Source organism: Mixophyes fleayi, chromosome 2, assembly GCF_038048845.1.
Source record: "Mixophyes fleayi isolate aMixFle1 chromosome 2, aMixFle1.hap1, whole genome shotgun sequence".
NCBI classification, from domain to species: Eukaryota; Metazoa; Chordata; class Amphibia; order Anura; family Limnodynastidae; genus Mixophyes; species Mixophyes fleayi.
Genome location: NC_134403.1, coordinates 23,474,220 through 23,500,715, shown reverse-complemented (window position 1 = coordinate 23,500,715; position 26,496 = coordinate 23,474,220). Strand labels below are relative to the sequence as shown.

General features: G+C 47.3%; 1 protein-coding gene across 2 annotated transcripts in view; it reads left to right on the top strand.

Moving 5' to 3' along the window:
* DLG2 (discs large MAGUK scaffold protein 2) overlaps nucleotides 1–26,496 on the top strand; it is a 1,188,444-nt gene that overhangs the window by 2,307 nt on the left and 1,159,641 nt on the right. For both annotated transcript variants that reach the window (XM_075198643.1, XM_075198642.1), the window contains exon 2: nucleotides 21,067–21,198. In XM_075198643.1, the coding sequence (XP_075054744.1) occupies nucleotides 21,067–21,198 (132 nt within the window). The remainder of the gene's footprint in view (nucleotides 1–21,066; nucleotides 21,199–26,496) is intronic.

Here is a 26,496-nt window from a genome sequence, read left to right as displayed (position 1 = left end):
TTTGCTATCGATTCATTTGGGAACATAGATTCCAACAAAACAAAGCTCTGCTGTGCATACAGGTGTCTCCACACCACTGTATCGTATACAGGAAGAAAAATGGGACCCAATGTGAGTGGATTAAAAACCGATCATGTGCACTTACTTTTTCTGACTGGGAGCCGTCATGATGATGTCCCTCAAAGTAAGTCATACGATGATAACTGTGTGACATCAAAGACAACTCCGAGATAATGTCAACACATTGCTCAAGTTGTCCATTTGTAAAAAAAGATTGATATGTTAGACAGTTTTACAGAAATATGGCAGCAAGTAATGAACAACTTGTCAATAGTTTCTAGATAAACTACTCAAGGGAAGATGATATGCTACAGTTCCCTCAACAACTCATTTTTTAAGTTTAATTCCACTTTACAACTGGATAATATGTTAATATTTGTATGTATATTTTTATTTTTTTCAGCATGGGTTTATCATTATTTTGACCATACCTGTGCATCACATGTCCTACATTTCTTCAGTACTGTTGGTATGAAATATTAATATGTCTATGTCTGGGGATGAACTGATCTCATTTTGTAATGCAAAGTACATGAAATAAAAATCAGAGCACATTAATCAGGGCACACTCATTTTTAATCTGGACAGTAAGAGATTATTTCATATTTCACCAATTAATCTATAGACATCACTATGAATTCAGATTTTTTTACTCTTTTGTGCATACGAATTCTATCCTAAGCATGATTTCATAACATTGCCCACACTGAAACCAGACATTAGTTTTAATCTGTGTGGTACAAGGTAAACAATTAAATCAAGTATCCGATTGGTTATTATAGCTTTAATGCAGATTTGCATGTTTGTGAAATGCTAGTTAATAACCTTCAAGAAATAAAAACGTAGTGTTGAAAACACTTGTGTATAAAAAAGATTCAAAGGGTCAAACTTGACAATCAAATGTATTTATTGCACAATGTGCTACCATTTTTTTGGAGTGCAGAGTTTCATTTTCTGATATACCATATAATGGCAACTAAATAAACCTGCAGCTATTTTTCTTAATTGCCTTTGCCAATCAAGGTACTTTGTTAACACTTATTTGTAACTAAACGTCCCGTTAGAGCAGTGTTACAATTTAGAACGCTGCAATTCTCTCATCAAACCTCAGCATTCTAAAGCCACGCTACGCTCTGTCAGTTTAGCAATTAAGTAAATTATTATTATTATTATTATTATTAATAATGTCTTTTATTTATAAGGTACCCCAAAGGTCTGTGGTGCCCTTCAGAAAGCAGTGATCCATTACACATTTCATTATACATGAAAAACAAAATACAAAGACCAGACATACTGAATAAACAAATAATATTCAGATAACGTGGTAATGCAGATCAAGTTATTTACGGACAGTGAGTTAGAGTGATGATAGTAACCAGCGTGAAGTAGGCGTAAGCTTAAGAAAACAGAGCTAGAGGTACAGGGGGTGATGGAATAGTAGAAGGAGCACACAAGGAAAGAGAACCCTGCTCCTGAGAGCTTACATCCTAAAGGAAATCGGGAGACACAAATAGGGTGACAGCCAGGGCCGCCTTCAGAAATAATCATGCCCAGTACGGGCCCCCGGTGTCCCCCGCCCGATGAGCGCCCCCCCCCCCCCCCTGAGCAACAGCAACATATACTTACCTGGGGGCCCGCCGCTGGTCTCTGCTACTGTGTCTTCAGCCTGGCTGTCACCGTGACAGCCAGGCAACAGGATGCGATCGCAGGGGTGGAGGAATCATTCCCCCTGCGATCATGTGCTCTGCCTGTGACCGATCACATGATCGCAGGGGGAATGAATCCTCCGCCCCTGCGATCGCATCCTGGTGCCTGGCTGTCACGGTGACAGCCAGGCTGAAGACAGAGTAGCGGAGACCAGCGGCGGGCCCCCAGGTAAGTGTATGTTGCACTGTTGTACCGGGCCCGCTGGTGAGCCCGGGCCCGGTACAACAGTACCCTCCATACCCCCCCTGATGGCGGCCCTGGTGACAGCGACTGGGGGTGAAAGTCGGGACAAGGGAGTTAGGAGGAAGGCCGACAGATTTGAATAAAGAGCATGCTTGAAGCCTTTAAGAGTAGCGGCTAACCTGATGGAGTGTGGGAGATGGTTCCGCAGCTGAGGAGCAGCCCGGGCAAAGTCCTGGAGGCGGGAGTGGGAAGAGGTGATCGGTGAAGTAGCGAAGCTGCGGTCATTGGCAGAGTGGAGGGGCAACAAGGAGTGTGGGTAGAGATGAGGTTGCAGATGTAGGGGGGTGGGGGATTGAATGAGAGCTTTGAAGGTGAGGGTGAGGAACTTATGTGTACTTCTGTAGGAAAGCGAACCAAGGTAGTGAATGACAGAGATAGAGTGGTGAGAAAAGGCCGTATCTTGGATATTTTCCAGAGGAGAAAGTAGCAGAATTTTGAGCGTGACAGAATGTGAGGTTTGAAGGCGAGTGAGGCAGAGCCGTCTTAACGCATGGGCACGATGGTCAGTTGCCCCGAGGGGCCCCATAGGCTTGCCAACATTTCAGTGTATTATTCTAGAAGATTTATTCAGGATCTTCAAACCCTCTTTATTAACACATTTAGGTGGAATATTCACCTCACTTTCAGCTGTTATCAGTACAAGCGATCTTGCTGTTGCAAATACATATCTTGACCTTGACAAAAATAACGTACACGTACTAATTGTACATAAGCAAGACACAATCAACACACATTTTTTTTAAGCAATTTTGGAAGAAATTCTCTGCAAAGAATTTTCGCAAATGTTTGTGTTGAACACTTGATTAATAATTAATCATTCATAGTAATTTCGTACTGTGCCATCTCCATCTGTATGATTTACTAACTGAGTACCATTTTTATGTTGAATTTCTTGTTTTCCAATTCAAGGCTCAAGTTTTATTGTACAAACGTGTGTGGATTAATCTCTGCTGTACAGCATGTTTTTTAGTGTTTAAAATCTGATTTTGTTGGAGGTACCACTTAATTTTATCGATAATGTACATTGTTATTCCTGTAAGTGGTTGTGTAGGTAGGGTCCCAGTGCACTGCTTTGCCCGGGGGCTTTTAATGCTGTTAAGACAGCCCTGGAGGGAAGGAGTCGAGGATGACCCCCAGGCATCGGACTTTAGGGACAGGAAGGAGGGTAGTGTTATTAATAGAGATGCTTATCAGATCCGAGTCGGCTCGGTACTTTCGCGCGCCCTCGAAATTGAAAATGAGGCAAAACGTTATTGTTACATTGTCGGACCTCGGATCTCGCGAGCTTTGGATTCTATAAGTACTGCCCTCGACGGCGATCCAGCGCCATTTCACAGAGGGACACAGAACGGGTAGCACAGTTCTTGGCAGTCTCTAGTGCAGTTGGGCAGCGTCATAGGTAGAATAGAAAGAGGAGGGGTAGCAGTGTTCTTCAAAGTCTCCAGTGACATTCAGGAGAGCTCCATTGCTCCATTGCTAATTGTCATTGCTAAAATAGAAATAATAGGTCTGGCGGGATTGGTCTTCTAAATCTGCAGTCACATTTTACTGTGTTATATAGGTAATACACAAAGAGGAGAACTTCGTTGCTAATTACACCACATTTCTTTTCTGCCACTTCTGTGTGGCAATGTGTTAGGAACCCCTCCAGCCAGCACAACACAACCCGGAATCTACTCTGCCAGTCAGGTGTTCACTGGAGCCCCTGATGGTGGGGACAGACTGGGCCGCAGACTGACAGAGGGTCGTGAAGTGCGTACCAGCTGGGGAGAACCCAGGCAAGAGGAGTCAGGTCCACGCAGAGGTCAAGGGCCGGCAGCAGACAACGGTATTGATGAACAAGCTGAGGTCAGGGGTCACAGGCAAATAGCAGAACGGGTAAACAGGCCAAAGATCAGGGTGACAGGAAACACGAGCAAGGTCCAAATCAAAGCCAAGGGTCATACACGGGGAGTCAAATAGAGATATCAGGATACAGGACAGGAACTAGCAGGTCAGCAGACTGGAACACAGAAGCTATAACCGGCAATGAGGCAGCAGACCTCATTGCCTTAAATACCAGTGGCCACCAATCAGAGCCTAGCTCTGAATTAGACACAGCCCCCAGCATAATTAATAGGCTGCATTAATTAGCCCACAGGCTAGAACATGGTGAGCGCTGCGCCCGGCTTCCTCTCATTGCCGGGACGCAGCGCTGAAGCGTCTTCTCGTTGCCCCGGCAACGGCCGGGTCAGGGCCGGAAGTGACGTCCCGGTCGCCATAGCGACGGCCGGGACGCAGGTGAGTGAGTCGCGGCGGCTGGGCACCGCCGCGGCTCGTAACAGTACCCCCCCCCCTTGAGGAGGGGTCGAGGGACCCCGACATCCAGGTTTTCTTGGGAACCTCCTGAAGAATTCCTTCAATTGTTTAGGGGCATGGAGTTGTCTTCGCGGAACCCAAGATCGCTCTTCTACCCCGCGGTTCCTCCACTGCACCAGGAAGTGCACCTGTCCTTGCACTTTTTTGGAGTCTAAAATCCTTTGAACCACATATCTTAGTGGCTTACTCGAACTTCCCCCAGGCACAGTTGAGGATTGGCTAGGATACAATACCGGCTTCAACAATGAACAATGAAATGTGTTCGGAATTTTTAGTGAACTAGAAATCTTCAATCTAAAAGCTACCGGATTGATCTGTTTGGTAATCATGAACGGCCCAATAAATTTAGGCCCTAGTTTTTTACAAGGCTGTCTGAGCCTAAGATTTCTAGTTGATAGCCATACTTTCTGGCCCACTTTGAATGGGCAGGTGGTACGGTGGCGATCCGAAAATTTTTTGGCCGACAATGAGGATTTTTTCAAGGAGGACTGAACTTTCCCCCAAATTACTTTCAGATCAGCAGCTGTGGAATGAATCTCCGGAATACCAGCAGATTTGAGAGAGTACAGAGAATTAGACCTGGGATGGAAACCGAAGTTACAGTAGAACGGAGAAGTTTGAGTATTTTTATTATTATTATTAATATTTATTTATAAGGCGCTACAAGGCATCCGCAGCGCCGTACAGAGACAAACAAAATCACAATACAATGGGAGACAGCACAGTACAGTAAACACAGCAACTCAGTACACTCAATGCACAGCTAGAGAGGGCGGGGAAAGGGGAGGGAGGATCCGAAAACGACGGGGCCCAAGAAGGGGGGCGCGGAAGACAGGGAGACCCCCAGGGGGGAGGAGGGAGCGAAAGTGGACGTGGGGTGGAGGACCTTTGAGGAGGAGGGCTAAGTAGCTGGAGAGCAGAGTTAGAAGTGGTGGAAACAGGAGGAGAGATGGCCCTGCTCAGAGGAGCGTACAATCTAAGGGGAGGGGTGGACAGACAGAGAGACGCAGGGGAGAGAGGGAGAGTAGGGGGACAGAGGCAGAAGATAAGGTAGGAAGTTAAGTGGGAGACAGAAAGGCTTTAAGAAAAAGGTGGGTTTTTAGGGCCCGTTTGAAGCCGGACAGATTAGGGGAAGTTCTGATGGAGGGAGGGAGCTTGTTCCAGTGGAGGGGGGCAGCGCGGGCGAAGTCTTGGATACGCGCGTGGGAGGAGGTTATAAGGGGGGAAGAGAGGCGACGGTCAGAGGCAGAACGGAGAGGGCGGGATGGAGCATGAATAGAGAGGAGGGTGGAAATGTAGGGCGCAGTGGAGTTGGTGAGGGCCTTGTAGGTGAGTGTGAGGAGCTTAAAGAGGATTCTGAAGGGGAATGGGAGCCAGTGAAGGGCTAGGTAGAGGGGGGAGACAAAAGAGGAGCGGCGAGAGAGGAAAATAAGCCTAGCTGCAGCGTTAAGGACGGATCGAAGGGGATCGAGATGAGAGTGGGGGAGGCCAGTGAGGAGGAGGTTGCAGTAGTCCAGGCGGGAGATGATCAGAGAGTGGATAAGGCATTTGGTGGCATCTTGGGAGAGGAAGGGCCGGATGCGAGCGATGTTGCGCAGCTGGAAGCGGCAGGATTTAGCAAGAGAGAGGATGTGGGGGCCAAAGGAGAGAGAGGAGTCGAGGATGACACCAAGGCAGCGAAGTTGGGGGACAGGTGAGATAGAGGTATTGTTGACAGTGATGGAGAGGTCAGAAGGGGATGGGGTATGAGAGGGAGGAAAAACTATGAGCTCAGTTTTGGCAAGGTTAAGTTTGAGGAATCGAGAGGACATCCAGGAGGAGATGGCAGAGAGGCAGGCGGACACCCTAGAGAGGAGGGAGGGAGAGAGATCAGGAGAGGAGAGGTATAGTTGAGTGTCATCAGCGTAAAGGTGGTAGCTGAAGCCGAAGGAGCTGATGAGTTCACCCAGGGAGGAGGTGTATAGAGAGAAGAGTAAGGGTCCCAGAACAGAGCCCTGAGGGACCCCAACTGGAAGGGTGGATGGGGGGGAGAGAGACCCAGAGGTGGTGACAGAGAAGGAACGGTGAGTAAGGTAAGAGGTGAACCAGGACAGGACTGGGCCTGAGATTAGGTTTCTTAAGAATGGGGGATACGAGAGCATGTTTGAAGGAGGAGGGGAAGATGCCAGTGGAGAGGGAGAGATTAAAGAGGTGAGCGAGGTGGGAGCAGGTGGTGGGGGAAAGGGAGCGAAGAAGGTGGGAGGGGAAGGGATCCAGGGGGCAGGTAGTGGGGGGGGAGGATAAAATGAGAGAGTGGACTTCCTCGCCGGTGGTGGGACGGAAGGAGTGGAGGGGAAGGTGGTTGGGGGGGGAGGACAGAAGAGTGGGAGGGGTGGAAGAGAGAGTGGAGGAGGAGATTTCAAGTCGGATGGCCTCGATTTTAGAGGAGAAGAAGGAGGCGAAATCAGAGGCAGTCAGGGAGGAGGGGGTGGGGGGGAGGGGAGGGGGCCAGGAGAGTGCTGAAGGTGGCAAAGAGGCGGCGGGGGTTAGAGGACTGGGAAGAGATGAGGGATTTAAAGAAAGATTGTTTAGCGAGTGAGAGGGCAGAGCTGTAGGATGAAAGGATGAATTTAAAGTGGAGGAAGTCAGCCAGGGAGCGGGATTTTCTCCAGTGACGTTCGGCGGAACGGGAGCATTTTTGGAGGAAGCGGGTAAATTTGGAGTGCCAGGGTTGGGGTTTGGAGCAGCGGGGGTGGACGGAGTGGGCAGGGGCGACCGCGTCCAGAGCGGAGGTGAGGGTGTGATTGTAGAGGGAGACCGCCTGGTTGGGGCAGGCCTGGGACGAAAGGGGAGAAAGGAGGGTATCGAGAGAGGAGGACAGAGAGGCATGGTCAAGAGCATCGAGGTTGCGTATGGACAGAGTAGGTTTGGGCAGGGGGGGGGGAGCAGGAGAAGAGGAGAGAGAGAAGGAGAGGAGATGGTGGTCGGATAGAGGAAAGGGAGAGATGGAGAAGTCGGAGAGATTACATAGGTAGGAGAAGACAAGATCAAGGGAGTGACCAAGGCAGTGGGTAGAGGAGGAGGTCCATTGGGTGAGACCAAGGGAGGAAGAGAGGGTGAGCAGTTTGCTGGAAGCAGGGTAGGTGGGGTTGTCAATGGGGATATTAAAGTCACCGAGAATGATCGAGGGGAGATCGGAGGAGAGGTAGTGAGGAAGCCAGCTAGCAAAGTTGTCAAGGAAGAGGGAGGTGGGGCCAGGGGGGCGGTAGATGACAGTGACGCGGAGATGGATGGGGTAGAAGAGGCGGATGGAGTGAGCTTCAAAAGAGGAGAAGGAGAGGGAGGGTTCAGGGGGAATGACACGAAAAGTACAGGTGGAGGAGAGGAGGAGGCCAACTCCACCGCCAGGGCGGGCACCAGGCCTGGCGGAGTGGGTGAAGGAGAGGCCACCATAGGAGAGGGCAGCGGGGGAAGTAGTATCAGAATCGGAGAGCCAGGTTTCAGTAACGGCAAGAAGGTTAAAGGAGTTGGATAGAAAGAGGTCGTGGATAGCAGTCAGCTTGTTGCGGACGGATCTGGCACAGAAGAAAGGGGGAGAGGAGAGGGGGGAAATGGGGATGAGGTTAGCAAGATGAGCAGCGCGCGGGGGATGGCGGGGAGGAACGGGAGAGGTAGGGCGGGGGGAGAGTATGGGTATGGAGTGAGAGCGGGGAGGCATAGTAGGGAGAGAGAGTAACAGAACAGTGAGATAGTGGGGACAGTGAAAAACAGGTAAGAACAAAGGCAGGAAGACAATGAAAAGGTGGAAGATAATAACGAATTAGGGCGTGGAGGGCATGGAACAACAGTACAGTGAGATAATGAAGACAGGTAAGAATGATAGCAGAACAGTAAGATAATAAGGACAGCGGATAACAGGTAAGAATAAGCAGGGAGACAATAGCAAGATGGAGGACAATAACCAAATAGGGCGTGGAAGGCAAAGAATAATAGAAGGAGAGGTAATAAGGACAATGGAAATAGGCAAGAATAATAACAGGTAAAACTAGTTGCTGGTAAATATAAAATCAGGAAAAACAAGATAAAGGCATATAAATAATAGAATAATAACAGGTAAAAAGTAGAAACTTGTAAATGTACAATCAGGAAAAACAAAATAATGGCATATAAAATAATGTTTTATATGCAGTTGATGCAGTTAAGCCAGGGATTCAGCAGGAGAAGGGTTAACTGACAAGCCGGGTCGGTACACAGTAGATCAGTTGCTGCAGATAAGCCAGGGATTCAGCAGGAGAAGGGTTAATTGCCAAGCCGGGTCGGTACACAGTAGATCAGTTGGTGCAGATAAGCCAGGGATTCAGCAGGAGAAGGGTTAAATGACAAGCCGGGTCGGTACACAGTAGATCAGTTGATGCAGATAAGCCAGGGATTCAGCAGGAGAAGGGTTAATTGACAAGCCGGGTCGGTACACAGTAGATCAGTTGGTGCAGATAAGCCAGGGACTCAGCAGGAGAAGGGTTAATTGACAAGCCGGGTCGGTACACAGTAGATCAGTTGATGTAGATAAGCCAGGGATTCAGCAGGAGAAGGGTTAATTGACAAGCCGGGTCGGTACACAGTAGATCAGTTGATGCAGATAAGCCAGGGATTCAGCAGGAGAAGGGTTAATTGACAAGCCGGGTCGGTACACAGTAGATCAGTTGGTGCAGATAAGCCAGGGACTCAGCAGGAGAAGGGTTAATTGACAAGCCGGGTCGGTACACAGTAGATCAGTTGATGTAGATAAGCCAGGGATTCAGCAGGAGAAGGGCCAACCGACAAGCCGGGTCGGTACACAATAGATCAGCCGATGCAGACAAGCCAGGGACCCAGCAGGAGAAGGGCCAATTGACAAGCCGGGTCGGTACACAGTAGATCAGTTGATACAGGTAAGCCAGGGACTCAGCAGGAGAAGGGTTAATTGACAAGCCGGGTTGGTACACAGTAGATCAGTTGATGTAGATAAGCCAGGGATTCAGCAGGAGAAGGGTTAACTGAAAAGCCGGGTCGGTACACAGTAGATCAGTTGATGCAGATAAGCCAGGGATTCAGCAGGAGAAGGGTTAACTGACAAGCCGGGTCGGTATACAGTAGATCAGTTGGTGCAGATAAGCCAGGGATTCAGCAGGAGAAGGGTTAATTGACAAGCCGGGTCGGTACACAGTAGATCAGTTGATACAGATAAGCCAGGGACTCAGCAGGAGAAGGGTTAATTGATAAGCCGGGTCGGTACACAGTAGATCAGTTGGTGCAGATAAGCCAGGGATTCAGCAGGAGAAGGGTTAACTGACAAGCCGGGTCGGTATACAGTAGATCAGTTGATACAGATAAGCCAGGGATTCAGCAGGAGAAGGGTTAACTGACAAGCCGGGTCGGTACACAATAGATCAGTTGGTGCAGATAAGCCAGGGATTCAGCAGGAGAAGGGTTAACTGAAAAGCCGGGTCGGTACACAGTAGATCAGTTGATGCAGATAAGCCAGGGATTCAGCAGGAGAAGGGTTAACTGACAAGCCGGGTCGGTACACAGTAGATCAGTTGGTGCAGATAAGCCAGGGATTCGGCAGGAGAAGGGTTAATTGACAAGCCGGGTCGGTACACAGTAGATCAGTTGATGCAGATAAACCAGGGATTCAGCAGGAGAAGGGCCAACTGACAAGCCGGGTCGGTACACAGTAGGTCAGTTGATGCAGATAAGCCAGGGATAGATGGTATGGCCTTGTCCTTGGAGTGATGATGACACTCCTTTGTACCCCCACAATAATTTCCCACTGTCTTCACAAGTTTTTAGATGTTTTATAATTGTGGACAGATAATTGTGTGGGAGGAAAGACACAGAGCTGATCTAAATAGTAGATGAGTGAGATGAGTTATTGTAGGCAAACTCTGCCCAAGGCAGCAAAGATGACCAGTTGTCATGGAATTCTGAGGAATAACATCGGAGGAACTGTTCAAGTGCTTGGTTAACCCTTTCAGTTTGCCCGTTAGACTGAGGGTGGTATGCAGATGACAGACTGATCCGGATTCCGAGGAGGGTGCAGAAGGATTTCCAGAATTGTGCTATGAATTGTGAACCACGATCAGAAACAATATCGGAAGGAAGTCCATGGAGCCGGAAAACATGTTGTATGAAGAGAATGGCCAGATCTCGAGCTGTAGGAAGCCTGGTTAATGGGATGAAATGTGCCATTTTACTGAAACAGTCCACCACAACCCAAATAGTATTATGTCCTGCAGAAGGTGGCAAATCAACAATAAAATCCATGGACAAATGTGTCCAAGGTTTTGCAGGAATGGGCAATGGAAGCAATTGACCCACCGGGCGAGTCCTGGGGACTTTGTTCCTGGCACAAATTTCACACGAGAGGACATGACTCTTGACGTCAGCGGACAAGGATGGCCACCAGACCGTACGGGAAAGGATCTCCAGCGTCTTATAAACTCCAGGGTGTCCAGCAGACCTACTATTATGCGCCTCTGCAAGAACCGCCTTCCTTAGATGGACTGGAACAAAAAGACGTTGTTCCGGAGTAGTATCAGGGGCTAATTTCTGGAATCTCTGAAGTGTGATACTCAGATCTTGGGTTAGTCCAACATGGATTATGGAAGGAGGAATAATAGGCTCTGGGTTCGAAACTGGAACGTGGTGTGCCAAGAAACTTCTGGACAGAGCATCTGCCCGGACATTTTTGGAACCCGGTCGATAGGTGATCAGGAAATTGAACCGGGTAAAGAATAACGACCAACGGGCCTGTCTGGGATTTAGACGTTTGGCCGATTGTATATATTGCAAGTTCTTGTGGTCGGTAATGACAGAGATCTGATGTGGAGCACCCTCCAGCCAATGTCGCCACTCCTCGAAGGCCCATTTGATTGCCAACAGTTCCCTATTCCCGACATCATAGTTGGCTTCTGCTGAAGAGAACTGGCGGGAGAAATAGGCACACGGGTGTAGACGATTAGTATGAGGGTCCTTCTGTGATAGTATAGCCCCAGCACCGACGTCAGAGGCGTCGACCTCAAGAACAAATGATTTAGCTGGATCCGGGTGTCTAAGGACCTGAGCGGAGACAAAGGCTTTTTTCAGGCTTTCGAATGAGGCTACTGCTTGAGGCGACCAATTAGTTGGATCCATTCCTTTACGGGTTAGGGCGACAATGGGAGCCACGATGTCCGCAAAACCTGGAATGAACCTTCTATAATAATTGGAGAAGCCCAGAAACCTCTGTACCGCCTTAAGGTTGTTTGGTTGCACCCAATCTAGAATAGCCTGAACCTTAGTTGGATCCATGGAGAATCCCTCAGAAGAGATTATGTAACCTAAAAAGGATACTTTCTGCACCTCGAACTCACACTTTTCTAGTTTGGCGTAAAGGTGGTTCTCTCGCAGTCTTCGTAGAACTTGTTTAACGTGATTCTGATGTACAGACAGAGATCTGGAATAGATGAGGATATCATCTAAATAGACGACCACGAAACTACCAAGAAAGTCCCGAAGAACCTCATTGATTAAGTCCTGGAATACTGCAGGTGCATTGCTAAGACCGAACGGCATAACCAAGTATTCATAATGGCCAGAGTGCGTATTGAATGCCGTCTTCCACTCGTCTCCCTCCTTGATACGGATGAGGTTATACGCTCCACGAAGATCGATTTTTGAGAAGACAGTAGCACCTCTCAGCTGATCAAATAATACGGAGATGAGCGGAAGGGGTTAGGTATTTTTGATTGTAATAAGATTCAATCCCCGGTAATCAATACAGGGTCTTAGTCCTCCGTCCTTTTTGGATACAAAGAAGCATCCTACTCCTACGGGAGATTTAGATGGCCTGATGAAGCCCTTCTCCAGATTTTCTTCAATGTATTCCTGCATGGACTTGGTCTCCGGACCAGAGAGAGAGTACAGGCGACCCTTAGGCAACTTGGAACCAGGAATAAGCTCGATGGCACAGTCAAAGTCACGGTGAGGTGGTAAGGTGTCAGCAGCTTTCTTGGAGAACACATCCCAGAACTCATGATATTGTGAGGGAAGCTGCTCCGGAATAGACTGAATCAACCGCAGGGGCAGTGACAAGCAGGACTGTGTACAGTAAGAGCTCCACTGGACAATTTCTCCTTTTACCCAGTCCATGACAGGGTTATGACGGGAAAGCCATGGGTGGCCCAAGATCAAGGGAACTGATGAACAATCAATAAGAAGGAAGGTTATTGACTCTGAATGGAGAGCTCCGATTTTTAATTGTAGTGGCGAGGTCTCCCAGGAAATCTTGCCACCAGGCAACGGACCTCCATCTAATCCACAGACAGTAATAGCGGACTTGAGTTTTACCATCGGAATTTTAGCAGCGCGGGCGAACCCGATGTCCAGGAAGTTGCCTGCAGCTCCACTATCAACGAAGGCGGACAGGTCCATTGAACGAGCACTAAACATGAGCTGTGCAGGGATCAATACGGCGTTTTTCGGGGAGACAATCTGCAGACCTAGGTGAACTTTCCCCTCGTTCCCTAGGCATGCTCTTTTCCCGGCTTATTCGGGCAGGAACGGGAGAAGTGGCCTTTTGTGCCGCAATAGAGACATAGGCCCTGTGATCTTCTCTTGTCTCTTTCCTCATGGGAGAGACGATACGCCCCCAATTGCATGGGTTCCTCACCATCCGTGGGAACAGGAATGAAGCCGGATAGAGGTGATGATATCTCCTTTTCGATTTTCCGCTCTTTAAATCTCCTGTCGATTTTAATGGAGAGGTGCATCAGATCCTCCAGAGAGGTAGGAGATGGGTACTGCACCAAAGAGTCTTTGACCTGTTCCGACAGGCCAAGACGGAACTGACTCCGCAAGGCAGGATCATTCCATCCACTATCAGGTGACCATCTACGGAATTCAGCGCAGTATTCCTCTGCCGAGCGCCGGCCTTGTTTCAAGGCCCGTAGATGAGTTTCAGCGGAGGCAGTACGGTCCGGGTCGTCATATAGTAGACCTAACGCCTCGAAGAAAGCGTCTACTGACTGCATGGCAGGACTGGTCTGCGGCAAGGAAAACGCCCAGGACTGGGGGTCACCCTGTAGAAGGGAAATGATAATCCCGACTCTTTGCTGCTCTGACCCGGAGGAGCGGGGTCTCAATCGGAAATAGAGCTTGCAGCTCTCCCTGAAATTCCGAAACAGGGACCTATTTCCAGAGAAGCGATCCGGCAAGTTCATCTTAGGTTCACAGACGGAACTTGGAGTGGGTTGTGACACTTTTGCGGCTTCTTCTTGAACAGACAGACGCTCAGCCAATCCCTGGATCATCTGATATAAGGACTCAACATGGGCTGCTAGGGCTTGTGCCGGAGACGGTGAGGATCCACTTGCATCCATTCCAACCTCGTCTCCGTGAGTGGGCCGGTTATAATGTTAGGAACCCCTCCAGCCGGCACAACACAACCCGGAATCTACTCTGCCAGTCAGGTGTTCACTGGAGCCCCTGATGGTGGGGACAGACTGGGCCGCAGACTGACAGAGGGTCGTGAAGTGCGTACCAGCTGGGGAGAACCCAGGCAAGAGGAGTCAGGTCCACGCAGAGGTCAAGGGCCGGCAGCAGACAACGGTATTGATGAACAAGCTGAGGTCAGGGGTCACAGGCAAATAGCAGAACGGGTAAACAGGCCAAAGATCAGGGTGACAGGAAACACGAGCAAGGTCCAAATCAAAGCCAAGGGTCATACACGGGGAGTCAAATAGAGATATCAGGATACAGGACAGGAACTAGCAGGTCAGCAGACTGGAACACAGAAGCTATAACCGGCAATGAGGCAGCAGACCTCATTGCCTTAAATACCAGTGGCCACCAATCAGAGCCTAGCTCTGAATTAGACACAGCCCCCAGCATAATTAATAGGCTGCATTAATTAGCCCACAGGCTAGAACATGGTGAGCGCTGCGCCCGGCTTCCTCTCATTGCCGGGACGCAGCGCTGAAGCGTCTTCTCGTTGCCCCGGCAACGGCCGGGTCAGGGCCGGAAGTGACGTCCCGGTTGCCATAGCGACGGCCGGGACGCAGGTGAGTGAGTCGCGGCGGCTGGGCACCGCCGCGGCTCGTAACACAATGTGTCCTAGATGTGCTAGGAACTGCCGTGTGTTTGTGTCATTGCTCTGTCGCTTACCATCCAGCCAGGTCGCTGCAGTATTTGTTTGAAAGTGTATGAAAATAATATTGTGACCTGTGAGGTGGTCAAAATTGACTGCAAATGACTTGAAATTAGTGTTATTGAGGTTGATAATAATGTAGGGAGAGGGGGAAAAAAAATATGTGGTTTTAGCAAAATAAATAGGGATTTTTGAAAATAAAATCAGGAACCAAAATACGAAGTTAATCCAAATCCAAAGCCAAAACCAGAACACGGGGGTCAGTGAACATCTCTAGTTAATAAGAGAAAGAGAGATTGGGGGAGGAGAGGTAGGTGGGAAACGCTGTTCACCTATCATACTAGAGCAATTCTGCTTTATAAACGCCACATGCATGCACAATGAAATCACTATGGTATGATGGAATCTTGCTTTCCCATTCACTTTCATGAAACACTGACTAAGCATATCATCGCTTTAAAACACTTTTACTAGTGAGAATATTGCAACATTCTGGTGGATTAATTTGCTGTTGCCAAAAATGGACCCTAGTGTGTGTTTGTGTCGTAGGGAATTTAGATTGTAAGCTCCAAATGTGCAGGAACTGAATCTGAATGATGTAATAGACTCTGTACAGCACTGTGCAATATCATGGCGCTATCTATATAACTGGTATTAATTTAATTCAGAGGCATGCTGCCTGAGTAACTAACAGCTACAGGTATGCAACATGTATCTGGATTAACTGCAGAGTAGCCATGCAATATGTGCCATGTATGTTATATGTGTCCAGGTTAATATGACTGACCCAGTAACTTTATTTCCAGCACACAACTGACAAACGGAGGACCAACAGACAAGTTGTAGCGCTTTCCTTTCTTTCTCAGTTGTGGTTCAGTGAAATAGGAATGGGATGAGGAGGCCGCAGAACTGAAAAAAAGTCCCACAAAGCTTCTGTAGTTAGTTAATCAAATAAGGAAATTATTTGTTCTAGGGAACAAGGGATTGCCACCCAGCAGCAGCTAGTGGGGTGGTGACAACCTCCCAAAAAACACACCGACATGAAAAACTTATGTGAAACATAATTATTTTTTTATGTGTCACAGAGTTCTAAGTACAGGGTCATGTGATCAGCAGAACCAACCGCCCAGATCCCTCGTACTTGGCCTGTCAGATTTTCTGGAAGACATGATGGCAATTGATCTAGGACAGAAATAAAATGCAGTCAAGAGGAGGTAGAAATTTTATTTCTGTGAACATTAACTAACACGAATTCTTCCACAGGGAAAGATGGTAACATTAGCAGTGCTGAGTGGACTTTCTGCATTGAGTGCCAGCAGTGTAAGGGAGAACACTGCAATGATGTGTTAACTTTTGTAATTAAGAAAGACAACTGGTATCTGCTTACAAGTGCAAAGGATCAGCTGGCAAGGAAAAGTAATGAAATTATGGCAACTGGAGAGGGCAAAGGTATTGTGTTGGCACCTTCAAGCCGAGGGTGACACTTTTAGTCAAGTATAGAGGATGGAACCACACCTGGCTTAGTGGTTAGCACTTCTGCCTCACAGCACTAGTGTCGTGAGTTCAATTCCCGACTATGGCTTTTTCTGTGTGGAGTTTGTATGTTCTCCCTGTGTTTGCGTGGGTCTCCTCCGGGTGCTCCGGTTTCCTCCCACACTCCAAAAGCATTCTAGTAGGTTAATTGGCTGCTATCAAAATTGACCCTAGTCTGTCTCTCTCTGCCTGTGTGTATGCGTGTGTGTGTGTATTAGGGAATTTAGACTGTAAGCCCCAATGGGGCAGGGACTGATGTGAATGAGTTCTCTGTACAGCTCTGAGGAATTAGTTGCGCTATATAAATAAATGATGATAATGATGATCTTACTTGAAGGTTCCCATTTCTCTTTACTGATTCCTTGGAAAGCCTGATCTCAATAGCAGACAGCAGGCTAACTCTATAGTGACAGCGAGAAGGTCACTGTTTCTCGGTGGCAATCCCTTGTTCACTAGAACAAATAGACTTCGCTGATCATAGATTCCTGCAAACTCCCGTTTTTGTTCTTCGGGATGTCTTGCCAGCTAGCAACAGCTAGTTGGTAGAATTGTCAGTACCTGGTGGTTGCTCTGATGAACGGCAGTCTGTGTGTCTCAGTTGATCTCCAGTAGTCTTTAAGGAATGTACGGGTGCAAGACCAACAGACTGCATGCGTTATAACTGATATGGTTACAGCTTTCATCATGAGCTAGGTAGTTCATAGTAGGAAACACTTAGGCCCCACGCATGGAGTACGCTTTAAATTGGGAAGTATCAATCCCAGAATTAGACAAAGATAAAATCCATGGGCCTGATTCATTAAGGATCTTAACTTGAGAAACTTCTTATTTCAGTCTCCTGGACAAAACCATGTTACAATGCAAGGGGTGCAAATTAGTATTCTGTTTTGCACATCAGTTAAATACTGACTGTTTTTTCATGTAGCACCCTTGCCGGTCCCATAGTGGGCTACATTGGGTTGGTTCAATGGGCCACCTCCATTTTTTTGCCATTAAAATAGGCTTCTGAGTCGAGTCTTGCCCCCGGGCTAAAATTTGTCAGCCCTCCCCTGGTCTTATTGACTCAGGAGCAACTAGTAGTTTCCTTGACATCAATATTGCAAAAACAAAAAACTGTGAATTCCTATATTACTATTGATTAACTCTTTTAGTATCATAGTTGTGATTGGTCAACGCTGACCAAAGGGATAATTCAGTTTCTAATTCTAGAGCTCTTGTTACAAGTTGGTTGCTAACACTCTGAGAAATAATTTCTTTATTTATTCGACTCTCCTTTGCTGTTGGATTTCCCCAACTTAAAGGGGCGCAAACCGTCTTTTGACTGGCAGGTGAGTGATTAGAGTGGGCATTTTTCTGTAGAGTTCAGGTCTACATGAGCGTCTAACTGCACCCTTTCGTGTAGCTAGTTCATCTTTAGAGGATTTCCCTGAACAGGTCTGTAGGCGTGCTGATATGCTGATATGCGAAAGATCCTATGATTGTGATTGATTTACTCTCTGGCAGTATGCCTGGGAGAAGGGAATATATAAAAGCAACCCTAGAATGGGTTTTGACCTTCCACTTTCATTGTAGACCTGCCTTCCTCAAACAGTCAACCAGTAATTTGGGTTGTTGGGTCGATAGATTGAGCAATTGTGTTCCTCCCTCTCAACTTCTGTCTAGTAGGAATGTATCTGATTTAGTCATTAGCCACATAGTTAAATATCAAGGCGCTGTATGAATATTTTATCAGAAAGAGAGTCTCAGTATATTACCAGATTCGGTAGGGCAATGTGCAACTTTGGCATTCAGTCATCTTTTTTTAAAAGATCACTTATACATATAGAGCTTTGGCAGGGGCCACAGGGCCACCCCCCACACCTGAGGCCCCCCCCACACCTGAGGTCACAGGGCCCCCCTCAGGTGTGGACCCCATAACAGATACACCTATGCTAGGTTCGCCCTCAGATGTTACGCGTCCTTGCCAACATTTGAGTGCTCCACCGCACCAGACCACCACCATGCGTTGCTGCAATTCGCAAAATTCCGTGATGGAGGGGCAGTGCCATGAACATGTGACTTGGGGTGAATTGCGTCATCTAGACCGCATACCGCCCACTCCCCTAGTGAATCGGGTGGGGAAGTGGGGTTACACTGCTCTTCTGGGAGCCCAGAAAAATCCCAGAAATTTGTGAGTCTCCCCGACATTTCGGTATATCAGGCAAGTACGATGTTACGTGTTCTCCCACCAGTCTGATTGGATGGATTTTCTCCCATGGTTAGATTTTCCCTATAATATTAGTTCTCAGTTTTCAGCATTTACTTCTACTTCACAAATCTGGGGTCAAGTTTGCCAAAACGTAAATTACGCTGTTGCTTCTCAAAACAGTTTTCCGGATAGACTCTGGATGAAATAATGAGAATGCAATGAAACAATGCGTTGTAGACTGATGGAAAAAGGAATTTGTTACTAACATAGTAGATAAGCTGGCTCATTGTATCCACATTTAGGTTCTAATTCCACGTACTGTGTTTCGCTGGTAATCTCCTTCATCATTACATAAACCTTCATCTGGTACATGATCTAAAATTATATGAATCATAGTTGTAGAAATCCCAGTGACAGCAATGAACAAGATAGCGGAGAATCCGTGCAGCCTTCAGGTTTATACGATGTTGTTGGGTCTGACAATCAAGACTTGTATTTATCATTTTTTGTCCATTTTTTATTCTTTTTTTTTTGTCCTGGTAATAATAGTATTATTTGCAAACATGATATCTACTGCTGCCTGATGTCTAAAACACTACACATACACCTATCAGCTTCTTTCTTTAAGAGGAACCCATCCAGGGGGTATATTTACTAAACTGCGGGTTTGAAAAAGTGTAGATGTTGCCTATAGCAACCAATCAGATCCTTGCTGTCATTTATTTAGTACATTCTACAAAATGACAGTTAGAATCTGATTGGTTGCTATAGGCAACATCTCCACTTTTTCAAACCCGCAGTTTAGTAAATATACCCCCAGGAGTGAGTCTGTCTCTGCAGCTGACATTCGGAATTTGCTTATAGTGCAGAAGGACAGTTCAGTCGGAGGGAGCTGTGGGAACTTTGTTCTTATTTGGTAATACATACAGTAGTGTACAAGGCACAATGTAAAACAGACTTGGGCCCGATGATGAATTAGGGGCATGTTGGGCATAATTTTGGGAATGCATCTCAAGACCAGCGCTACACTTGTAGTCTATACTCCAGGTCAGGCGCCAGAAAAGTTTGTTAGCATTTGTTCTGACAGCGAAAAATACATTTGCTGTAGGCTTGATATAATACAGCAGATATAATATTCCTTCTCACAAAAATGAAAAACCACGCTTTCCACAAAATCCTATATTATATCCATAATGCAGAATGCACCTAACAACTTCAGAGGTAAATTTGCAATCAATTTGAAGCGGCTAGCTAGCGATGGTGACTGTCATTATCAGCTTGAATGTGCACCTACCCTCTAGCAGATGCAAAAGATACAGCTCTTTATAGGTATATACCATACTTGCCAGCTCTCCCGGAATGTCCGGGAGACTCCCGAAATCCGGGTCGGTCTCCCGGACTCCCGGGAGAGCAGGCAATTCTCCCGATTCCCGGCCGGCTCTCCAAATTAAACGGAGGGAGCTATTTTTATTGGCCGAAGAAAGGGATAATGGCTTTGGGGGCGGGGCTAACAATACGATTATTTGAGCCCCGCCCCCACCTGCCTCCCGGACCTCCCGGGACACAAGTTCCCAATGTTGGCAACTATGGTATATACGTGTCTACCTGCGGTCTGCTTCAGCCGCATTTGTGTGAGCCAATAGGAGCTGTTGAGTGAGGGCGTTCCTTACTAAGTGCTCCTAGTTTTTCAGAGCAGCTCAAAAATTAGTTTCCTCTTTGCAGAGCAACATCATTGAAATTAGAGGGAGTGGAGGCAACATTTTTAAGGACGCGGCCGTATCCATTCCACCAAGGGACTTTTATTTTGCATGTTCCAGTTATAATGCATTAAAGACGCACATTTATTTTTATTTTGTTTTTAAAATGTGACAGAGTGAGAGTTTTAAAGTTTTATTATCAATTACTCCCTTTCCTTTCCAGCATGTCTTACATTTTTGTAGTAATATCCATTCATAGATTTAAACATTGACTAAAAAGTTATGAGAAGGCAGCAACTTGCTAGACAGGGGGAGCATGAAAAAAAGAAATACAATGTATATTAGGTATGTGTTCTAATGAAATATACGTTGACAGCACAGTGGCTAAGTAGTTAGCACTTCTGCCTTACAGCACTGGGAGTCATGAGTTCAATTCCCAATTATGGCCTTATCTATGAGGAGTTTGTATGTTCTCCCCGTGTTTGCGTGGGTTTCCTCTGGGTGCTCCGGTTTCCCCCAGACTCCAAAAACATACTGGTAGGTTAATTGGCTGCTAAGAAATTGACCCTAGTCTGTCTGTCTGTGTGTGTTAAGGAATTTAGACTGTTAGCCCTAATGGGGCAGGTACTGATGTGAGTGAGTTCTCTGTACAACGCTGCGGAATTAGTGGCGCTATATAAATAAATGGTGACGATGATGATTTATTTTTCTATAGAAAAAATGCAAAAACATATATATATGTGCTAATGTACGCCATAAAGTAAATTATAAGGATGTTATCAGCCGGCAAAGAGTACCATGACCATATAGCAGAATGAGGCACAGAGCCAAGCAAAACTGAAAATGGAAGTGTGGTCTTGGGCTTCTAGTTCCAGATTGTACAAAAACAACATTTTAAGGTTGAAAAAAATAAATAAAATTAATTGCCCCTCCCCAATAACAATAAAGCATTTTTTTCCCCTTGTCACCCACTTCTAACGCCATCTCAGGCTACTGCCGCTGCTGTAATTTCGGGGTTTTTGCAGCATTTAGGCCGTATCTCCCTTTAATAAATAGACCCCATAGATTGCAAAATACATAATGTTGCAGTATAACAGACTGTTTATAATTGTCTTCTTCTTGACTTCTCCTCTTAGATACTGATCGAGCGCTGTCACTCCTGGAGGAATACTGCAGCAAGCTACAGAAACCAGACGAGAGGCAGCTCAGACAGGCCATCGAGAAGGTTATCTGTATGTTTAAAAGTAACCTGTTCAAAGCATTAATAGGTGAGTGCTCTATGTATGCTATTCATGTACAGGAGAGTCCATGGTGGTTAAGTAGGCTTCACCTCCAGACAATGCGGTTTTATGGTCTGAAACAATACAATATGCAATGCATTCCTTATGAATCAGTGTGGGACAAGGGTACAAGTTCATAGGCAGCATGGGGGTGAAAATGTGATTTTATTATTTAGGAAATGTTTACTTTATAAATAAATTTTTACTCGCCAGCCCGTCTCCCCCAACGAGCAAATCTGTGGGGGCCTCATGAAGCTTCACCAAGGTCTTCCCACCACATCGACCATGAGATAGACAGACCTGGTTGGTCTGACCATACTTGCCGAGTTTTTGCTGTGGGGGTTATGGACGGAGAGTGACAGTGCTTGGCAAGTCATGTCATTGTGGCCCTGCCCCATGACGTGATTCCCTGCCTTACTCTCCCGGGAGTCTCCCGGACATTCTGGGAGAGTTGGCATGTATGGGTCTGACATTGTTTTGTGTATTAACCCCAAAAAATTTAAAAAGCGCAAAAGAGAATCCCATAAAAAATATAACTATAAAATAAAAATAAATTCAAATGAAAATAACCAATATTTGCTCATACATCTTAATTAAATAATATAAGTAGCAGATCCAATAAAAACACATTTAACTGCGATCAAACATAAAATAATTTATAAAATCCATCCAAACATAGAGGAAATATCACAATCAAGTGACAACAGTACTGATCTAATGACAATCAAGAATAGATATAAACATATAAGTACACACACCAGTATTGCATAGTCAGACACAATATGCACAGAATTGTGCAGCTAATCCCAGGGATCATATCGCCATAGGAAACACAGTCGTACCAAAAAAGCATTCATGGACCTCTGTCCTTTAACGGCAATAAATAGGCTATATCCTCAAAAACAACTTGATCCCGACGGAAACTTAATATGCACTTGAATATAATAATTATTCTTACTCCAAGCCTCAGATTATCTCCTGGTTACTGCCTGGGAAGAACTGAAAAGTTCCGTCTAAGAAAGCAGCAACAGTCCGTTCAACAGTGTTCTTGTTGTTGACGTGTGTTAGATTAAGTCTCATGGGCTAATAGTTCTGACAATTCAAATAAGTCGAGTTAAGCGTCTAAGTTGTAAAAGGTATAACTCACTTAATCACGCCTCCTTGCCGATGAACAGCGTGTCGGCTCCGTATATTCCCAGGTGACCACTTGGGAATATATATGCACAAACAGCAGTATTATAATTATTATTATTATTATTATTATTATTATTATTATTATTATTATTATTATCGTAGAGGCACCACAGTGCTCCGCAGCTCCGTACGGTAGGCAGTAATTGAGCAGTGACTGAAGAAAGGTTTCTCTTGAACGATAACTGTGTACACTTGGTTACTAGTAACCAAGGCACCTGTACTTTTGAAGTAAGGTTCGAGGATACCGCGATCAAGTGTACAGTTGGGAATTACACTGAATACTACTGAGTTTATTATTGGGTATGTTAACTACCAGTCCTACTGGCAAATAATTCTGTTGGCGTATTACTGGACATCACTACTGCTGGGCATTACTGGTCATCGTTGTTAGCATGATGATTGGCGTTACTGCTGACCCACTGGGTATTTTTCGAGCCGGCACCGTGCTGGCAGTGATCCCTCTCTGTTTAATCATGTCAGCGTGGTATATTTAGGTGGGGGGGGGGGGATTTTTGCAGAATAATGGGTATGGATTTGAGATGTGCTCAAGCAAATGTCACACCGAAATTTAACCTACTAAGTTATTAAGACCACCCGTCATTATTGTCATGTCTTCTGTCTGACCATGAAAGGGAGGGGAGGTCAGCACTGCCTATTATTTGTGTAACGTTTGTGTGTTTGTTTGAAGCTTTATATGGCATCGTTAATACTGCGCCTGGTAAAGCATCATCTCTGCTGCTTTATCCCAATACCTCAAATTGAATTCTCATTTGTGCACTTCTGTGTTATAGGCTTGTGTGCCCAGTCCTCACTTTACCAGTGTCCTCCCCAGCACCTATTTCCCGGGTACTTCCACAGAGTCCTATTGTAATGGAATAAACCATTGTTTCCCCTATTATAACAGGCACTGTGTGAGCACTACAGCCAGCAGTGTGTGTTAGACCACTGACCACCAGTCTGACCAGTCCTGGCAGCTGTGGGCAATAACCTCCATCATTTTATAGTATTATTGCAAAGTATTACAGCTGCCACCACCCGGCTGGCAGAATTTTCTGGGGAGAACACTGTTTACCAAGGAACAACCTTCATCCACCAAACTCCTTCCATCAGCCGGTGTGAAAGCTCGCGCCCCTGCAGACACCGACATGTTGTCCTGCTATTCCAGGAGCATCTATGCAGGGCTGCCATCAGAAACCGTGGGACCCAGTACAACTTACTCTGACAGCCCCCCCTCCCCCTCTTTATAATTCATCCCCCCTCTGAACAATACATGGTCCCTCCCTCTGCACAATACATGGCTCCTCCCTCTGCACAATACATGGCTCCTCCCTCTGCACAATACATGGCCCCTCCCTCTGCACAATACATGACCCCTCCCTCTGCATAATACATGGCTCCTCCCTCTGCACAATACATGGCCCCTCCCTCTGCACAATACATGGCCCCTCCCTCTGCACAATACATGGCTCCTCCCTCTGCACAATACATGGCCCCCTCCTCTGCACAATACATGCCCCCAATTAACTTACCTTGTTCTTGATGCAATGCATCGGCTCCCAGACACTGACAGTGACTTGGAGTCACCGCACCGCGGAGGGATGCAGATTCATGGCAGTCAGACTAGGGGGCCTGGTGAGACTAGAGGAGATGGAGGGGTCTTTCTGGACCCCCTAGTCTATCCGGGCCCCTTACATCTGTACCACCTGTACCCCCCTGATGGCACCCCTACATCCATATACTACTAGGCACATTTCACAAATGTAGGCACAAGCTGTCACAAAACGATCACGCTCTGGTTTTACGGTCTGAAAATTACCATCATCCTCCATTCTTCTCAACAGAAGTATGAAAATGTATGAAAAAGGCATTTAATCAGTTAAATAGATCATCATCATCATCATCTATATATATAGCGCCACTAATTCCTCAGCGCTGTACAGAGAACTCACTCACATCAGTCCCTGCCCCATTGGGGCTTACAGTCTAAATCGGCAGTTCCCAAACTGTGCGCCACGGCTCCCAGGGGGGCCGCGGCGCTGTCTCAGGGGTGCCGCGGGCCAGCCATAAAAAAATCAAACAGAAACACTTACCAATCCGCGCGGCGCCGGGACCCAGCATCCTCCTCTCTCACGCAGCAGCTGTCATATCAGTGACAGCTGCTGCGTGAGAGAGGAGGATGCTGGGTCCCGGCGCCGCGCAGATTGGTAAGTGTTTCTGTTTGTTTTTTTTATAGCTGGCGCACGGCAGAGGGGTCAAAGTGAGAGAGTGCAGAGGAGCGTGACAGGAGGGGACAGAGCAGAGTGACAGCGTGACAGGAGGGGACAGAGCAGAGTGACAGCGTGACAGGAGGGGACAGAGCAGAGTGACAGTGTGACAGGAGGGGACAGAGGAGAGTGACAGGAGGGGACAGAGGAGAGTGACAGGAGGGGACAGAGCAGAGTGACAGCGTGACAGGAGGGGACAGAGCAGAGTGACAGCGTGACAGGAGGGGACAGAGCAGAGTGACAGTGTGACAGGAGGGGACAGAGGAGAGTGACAGGAGGGGACAGAGGAGAGTGACAGGAGGGGACAGAGCAGAGTGACAGCGTGACAGGAGGGGACAGAGGAGAGTGACAGTGTGACAGGAGGGGACAGAGCAGAGTGACAGCGTGACAGGAGGGGACAGAGCAGAGTGACAGGAGGGGACAGAGCAGAGTGACAGCGTGACAGGAGGGGACAGAGGAGAGTGACAGTGTGACAGGAGGGGACAGAGCAGAGTGACAGCGTGACAGGAGGGGACAGAGCAGAGTGACAGGAGGGGACAGAGCAGAGTGACAGCGTGACAGGAGGGGACAGAGCAGAGTGACAGGAGGGGACAGAGAAGAGGGACAGCGTGACAGGAGGGGGACAGAGGAGAGGGACAGCGTGGCAGAGGAGCTGTGACAGAGGGCAGAGGAGCTGGGACAGAGGGCAGAGGAGGGGGACAGAGGGCAGAGGAGCTGGGACAGAGGGCAGAGGAGGGGGACAGAGGGCAGAGAAGCTGGGACAGTGTGACAGAGGGCAGAGGAGGGGGACAGCGTGAGAGGGCAGAGGAGGGGGACAGCGTGAGAGGGCAGAGGAGGGGGACAGCGTGAGAGGGCAGAGGAGGGGGACAGCGTGAGAGGGCAGAGGAGGGGGACAGCGTGACAGGAGGGGGACAGCGTCGCCGAGGAACTGTGACAGAGGGCAGAGGAGCTGGGACAGAGGGCAGAGGAGCTGGGACAGAGGGCAGAGGAGCTGGGGCAGAGGAGCTGGGACAACGTGAGAGGGGCAGTGGAGGGGGACAGCGTGACAGGAGGGAGACAGCGTGACAGAGGGCAGAGGAGGGGGACAGTGGGCAGAGGAGGAGGACAGCGTGAGAGGGGCAGTGGAGGGGGACATCGTGACAGGAGGGAGACAGCGTGACAGAGGGCAGAGGAGGGGGGACAGCGTGACAGAGGGCAGAGGGGGCAGCGTGAGAGAGGGCAGAGTGTCTGGATGCAAAGGGGGCATTTTTGCATACAACTAAATAAGCATTTCTGTCCTGACCTAAATACTTATTACAATTTTTTGACCCAACTACTTCTAAAACAGGACTGCTCGGTAATTATTTTGGAGGGGTGCCTTAAAAAAATTATGGAGACTCTAAGGGTGCCGCGAACTGCAAAAGTTTGGGAACCACTGGTCTAAATTCCCTAACACACACACACACACACAGACAGACACACTAGGTTCAATTTAGATAGCAGCCAATTAACCTACTAGTATGTTTTTGGAGTGTGGGAGGAAACCCACACAAACACAGGGAGAACATACAAACTCCACACAGATAAGGCCATGGTTGGGAATTGAACTCATGACCCCAGTGCTGTGAGGCAGAAGTGCTAACCACTAGGCCACCGTGCTGCCCAAATAGATAAAAGCACTTATGGGTTTTTTAATAGTGCAAACAACAGAAAAACAAACCAAAGTTTATTTGTAAAACATATCCCCACAGAAGCACAGGTTATAGTATGAAAATTCTCCACCAAGAACCGTGACAACAAGCTTTAGCGTTTACATCAGGGGTCAGGGATCTTTTTTACTTTTTACCCC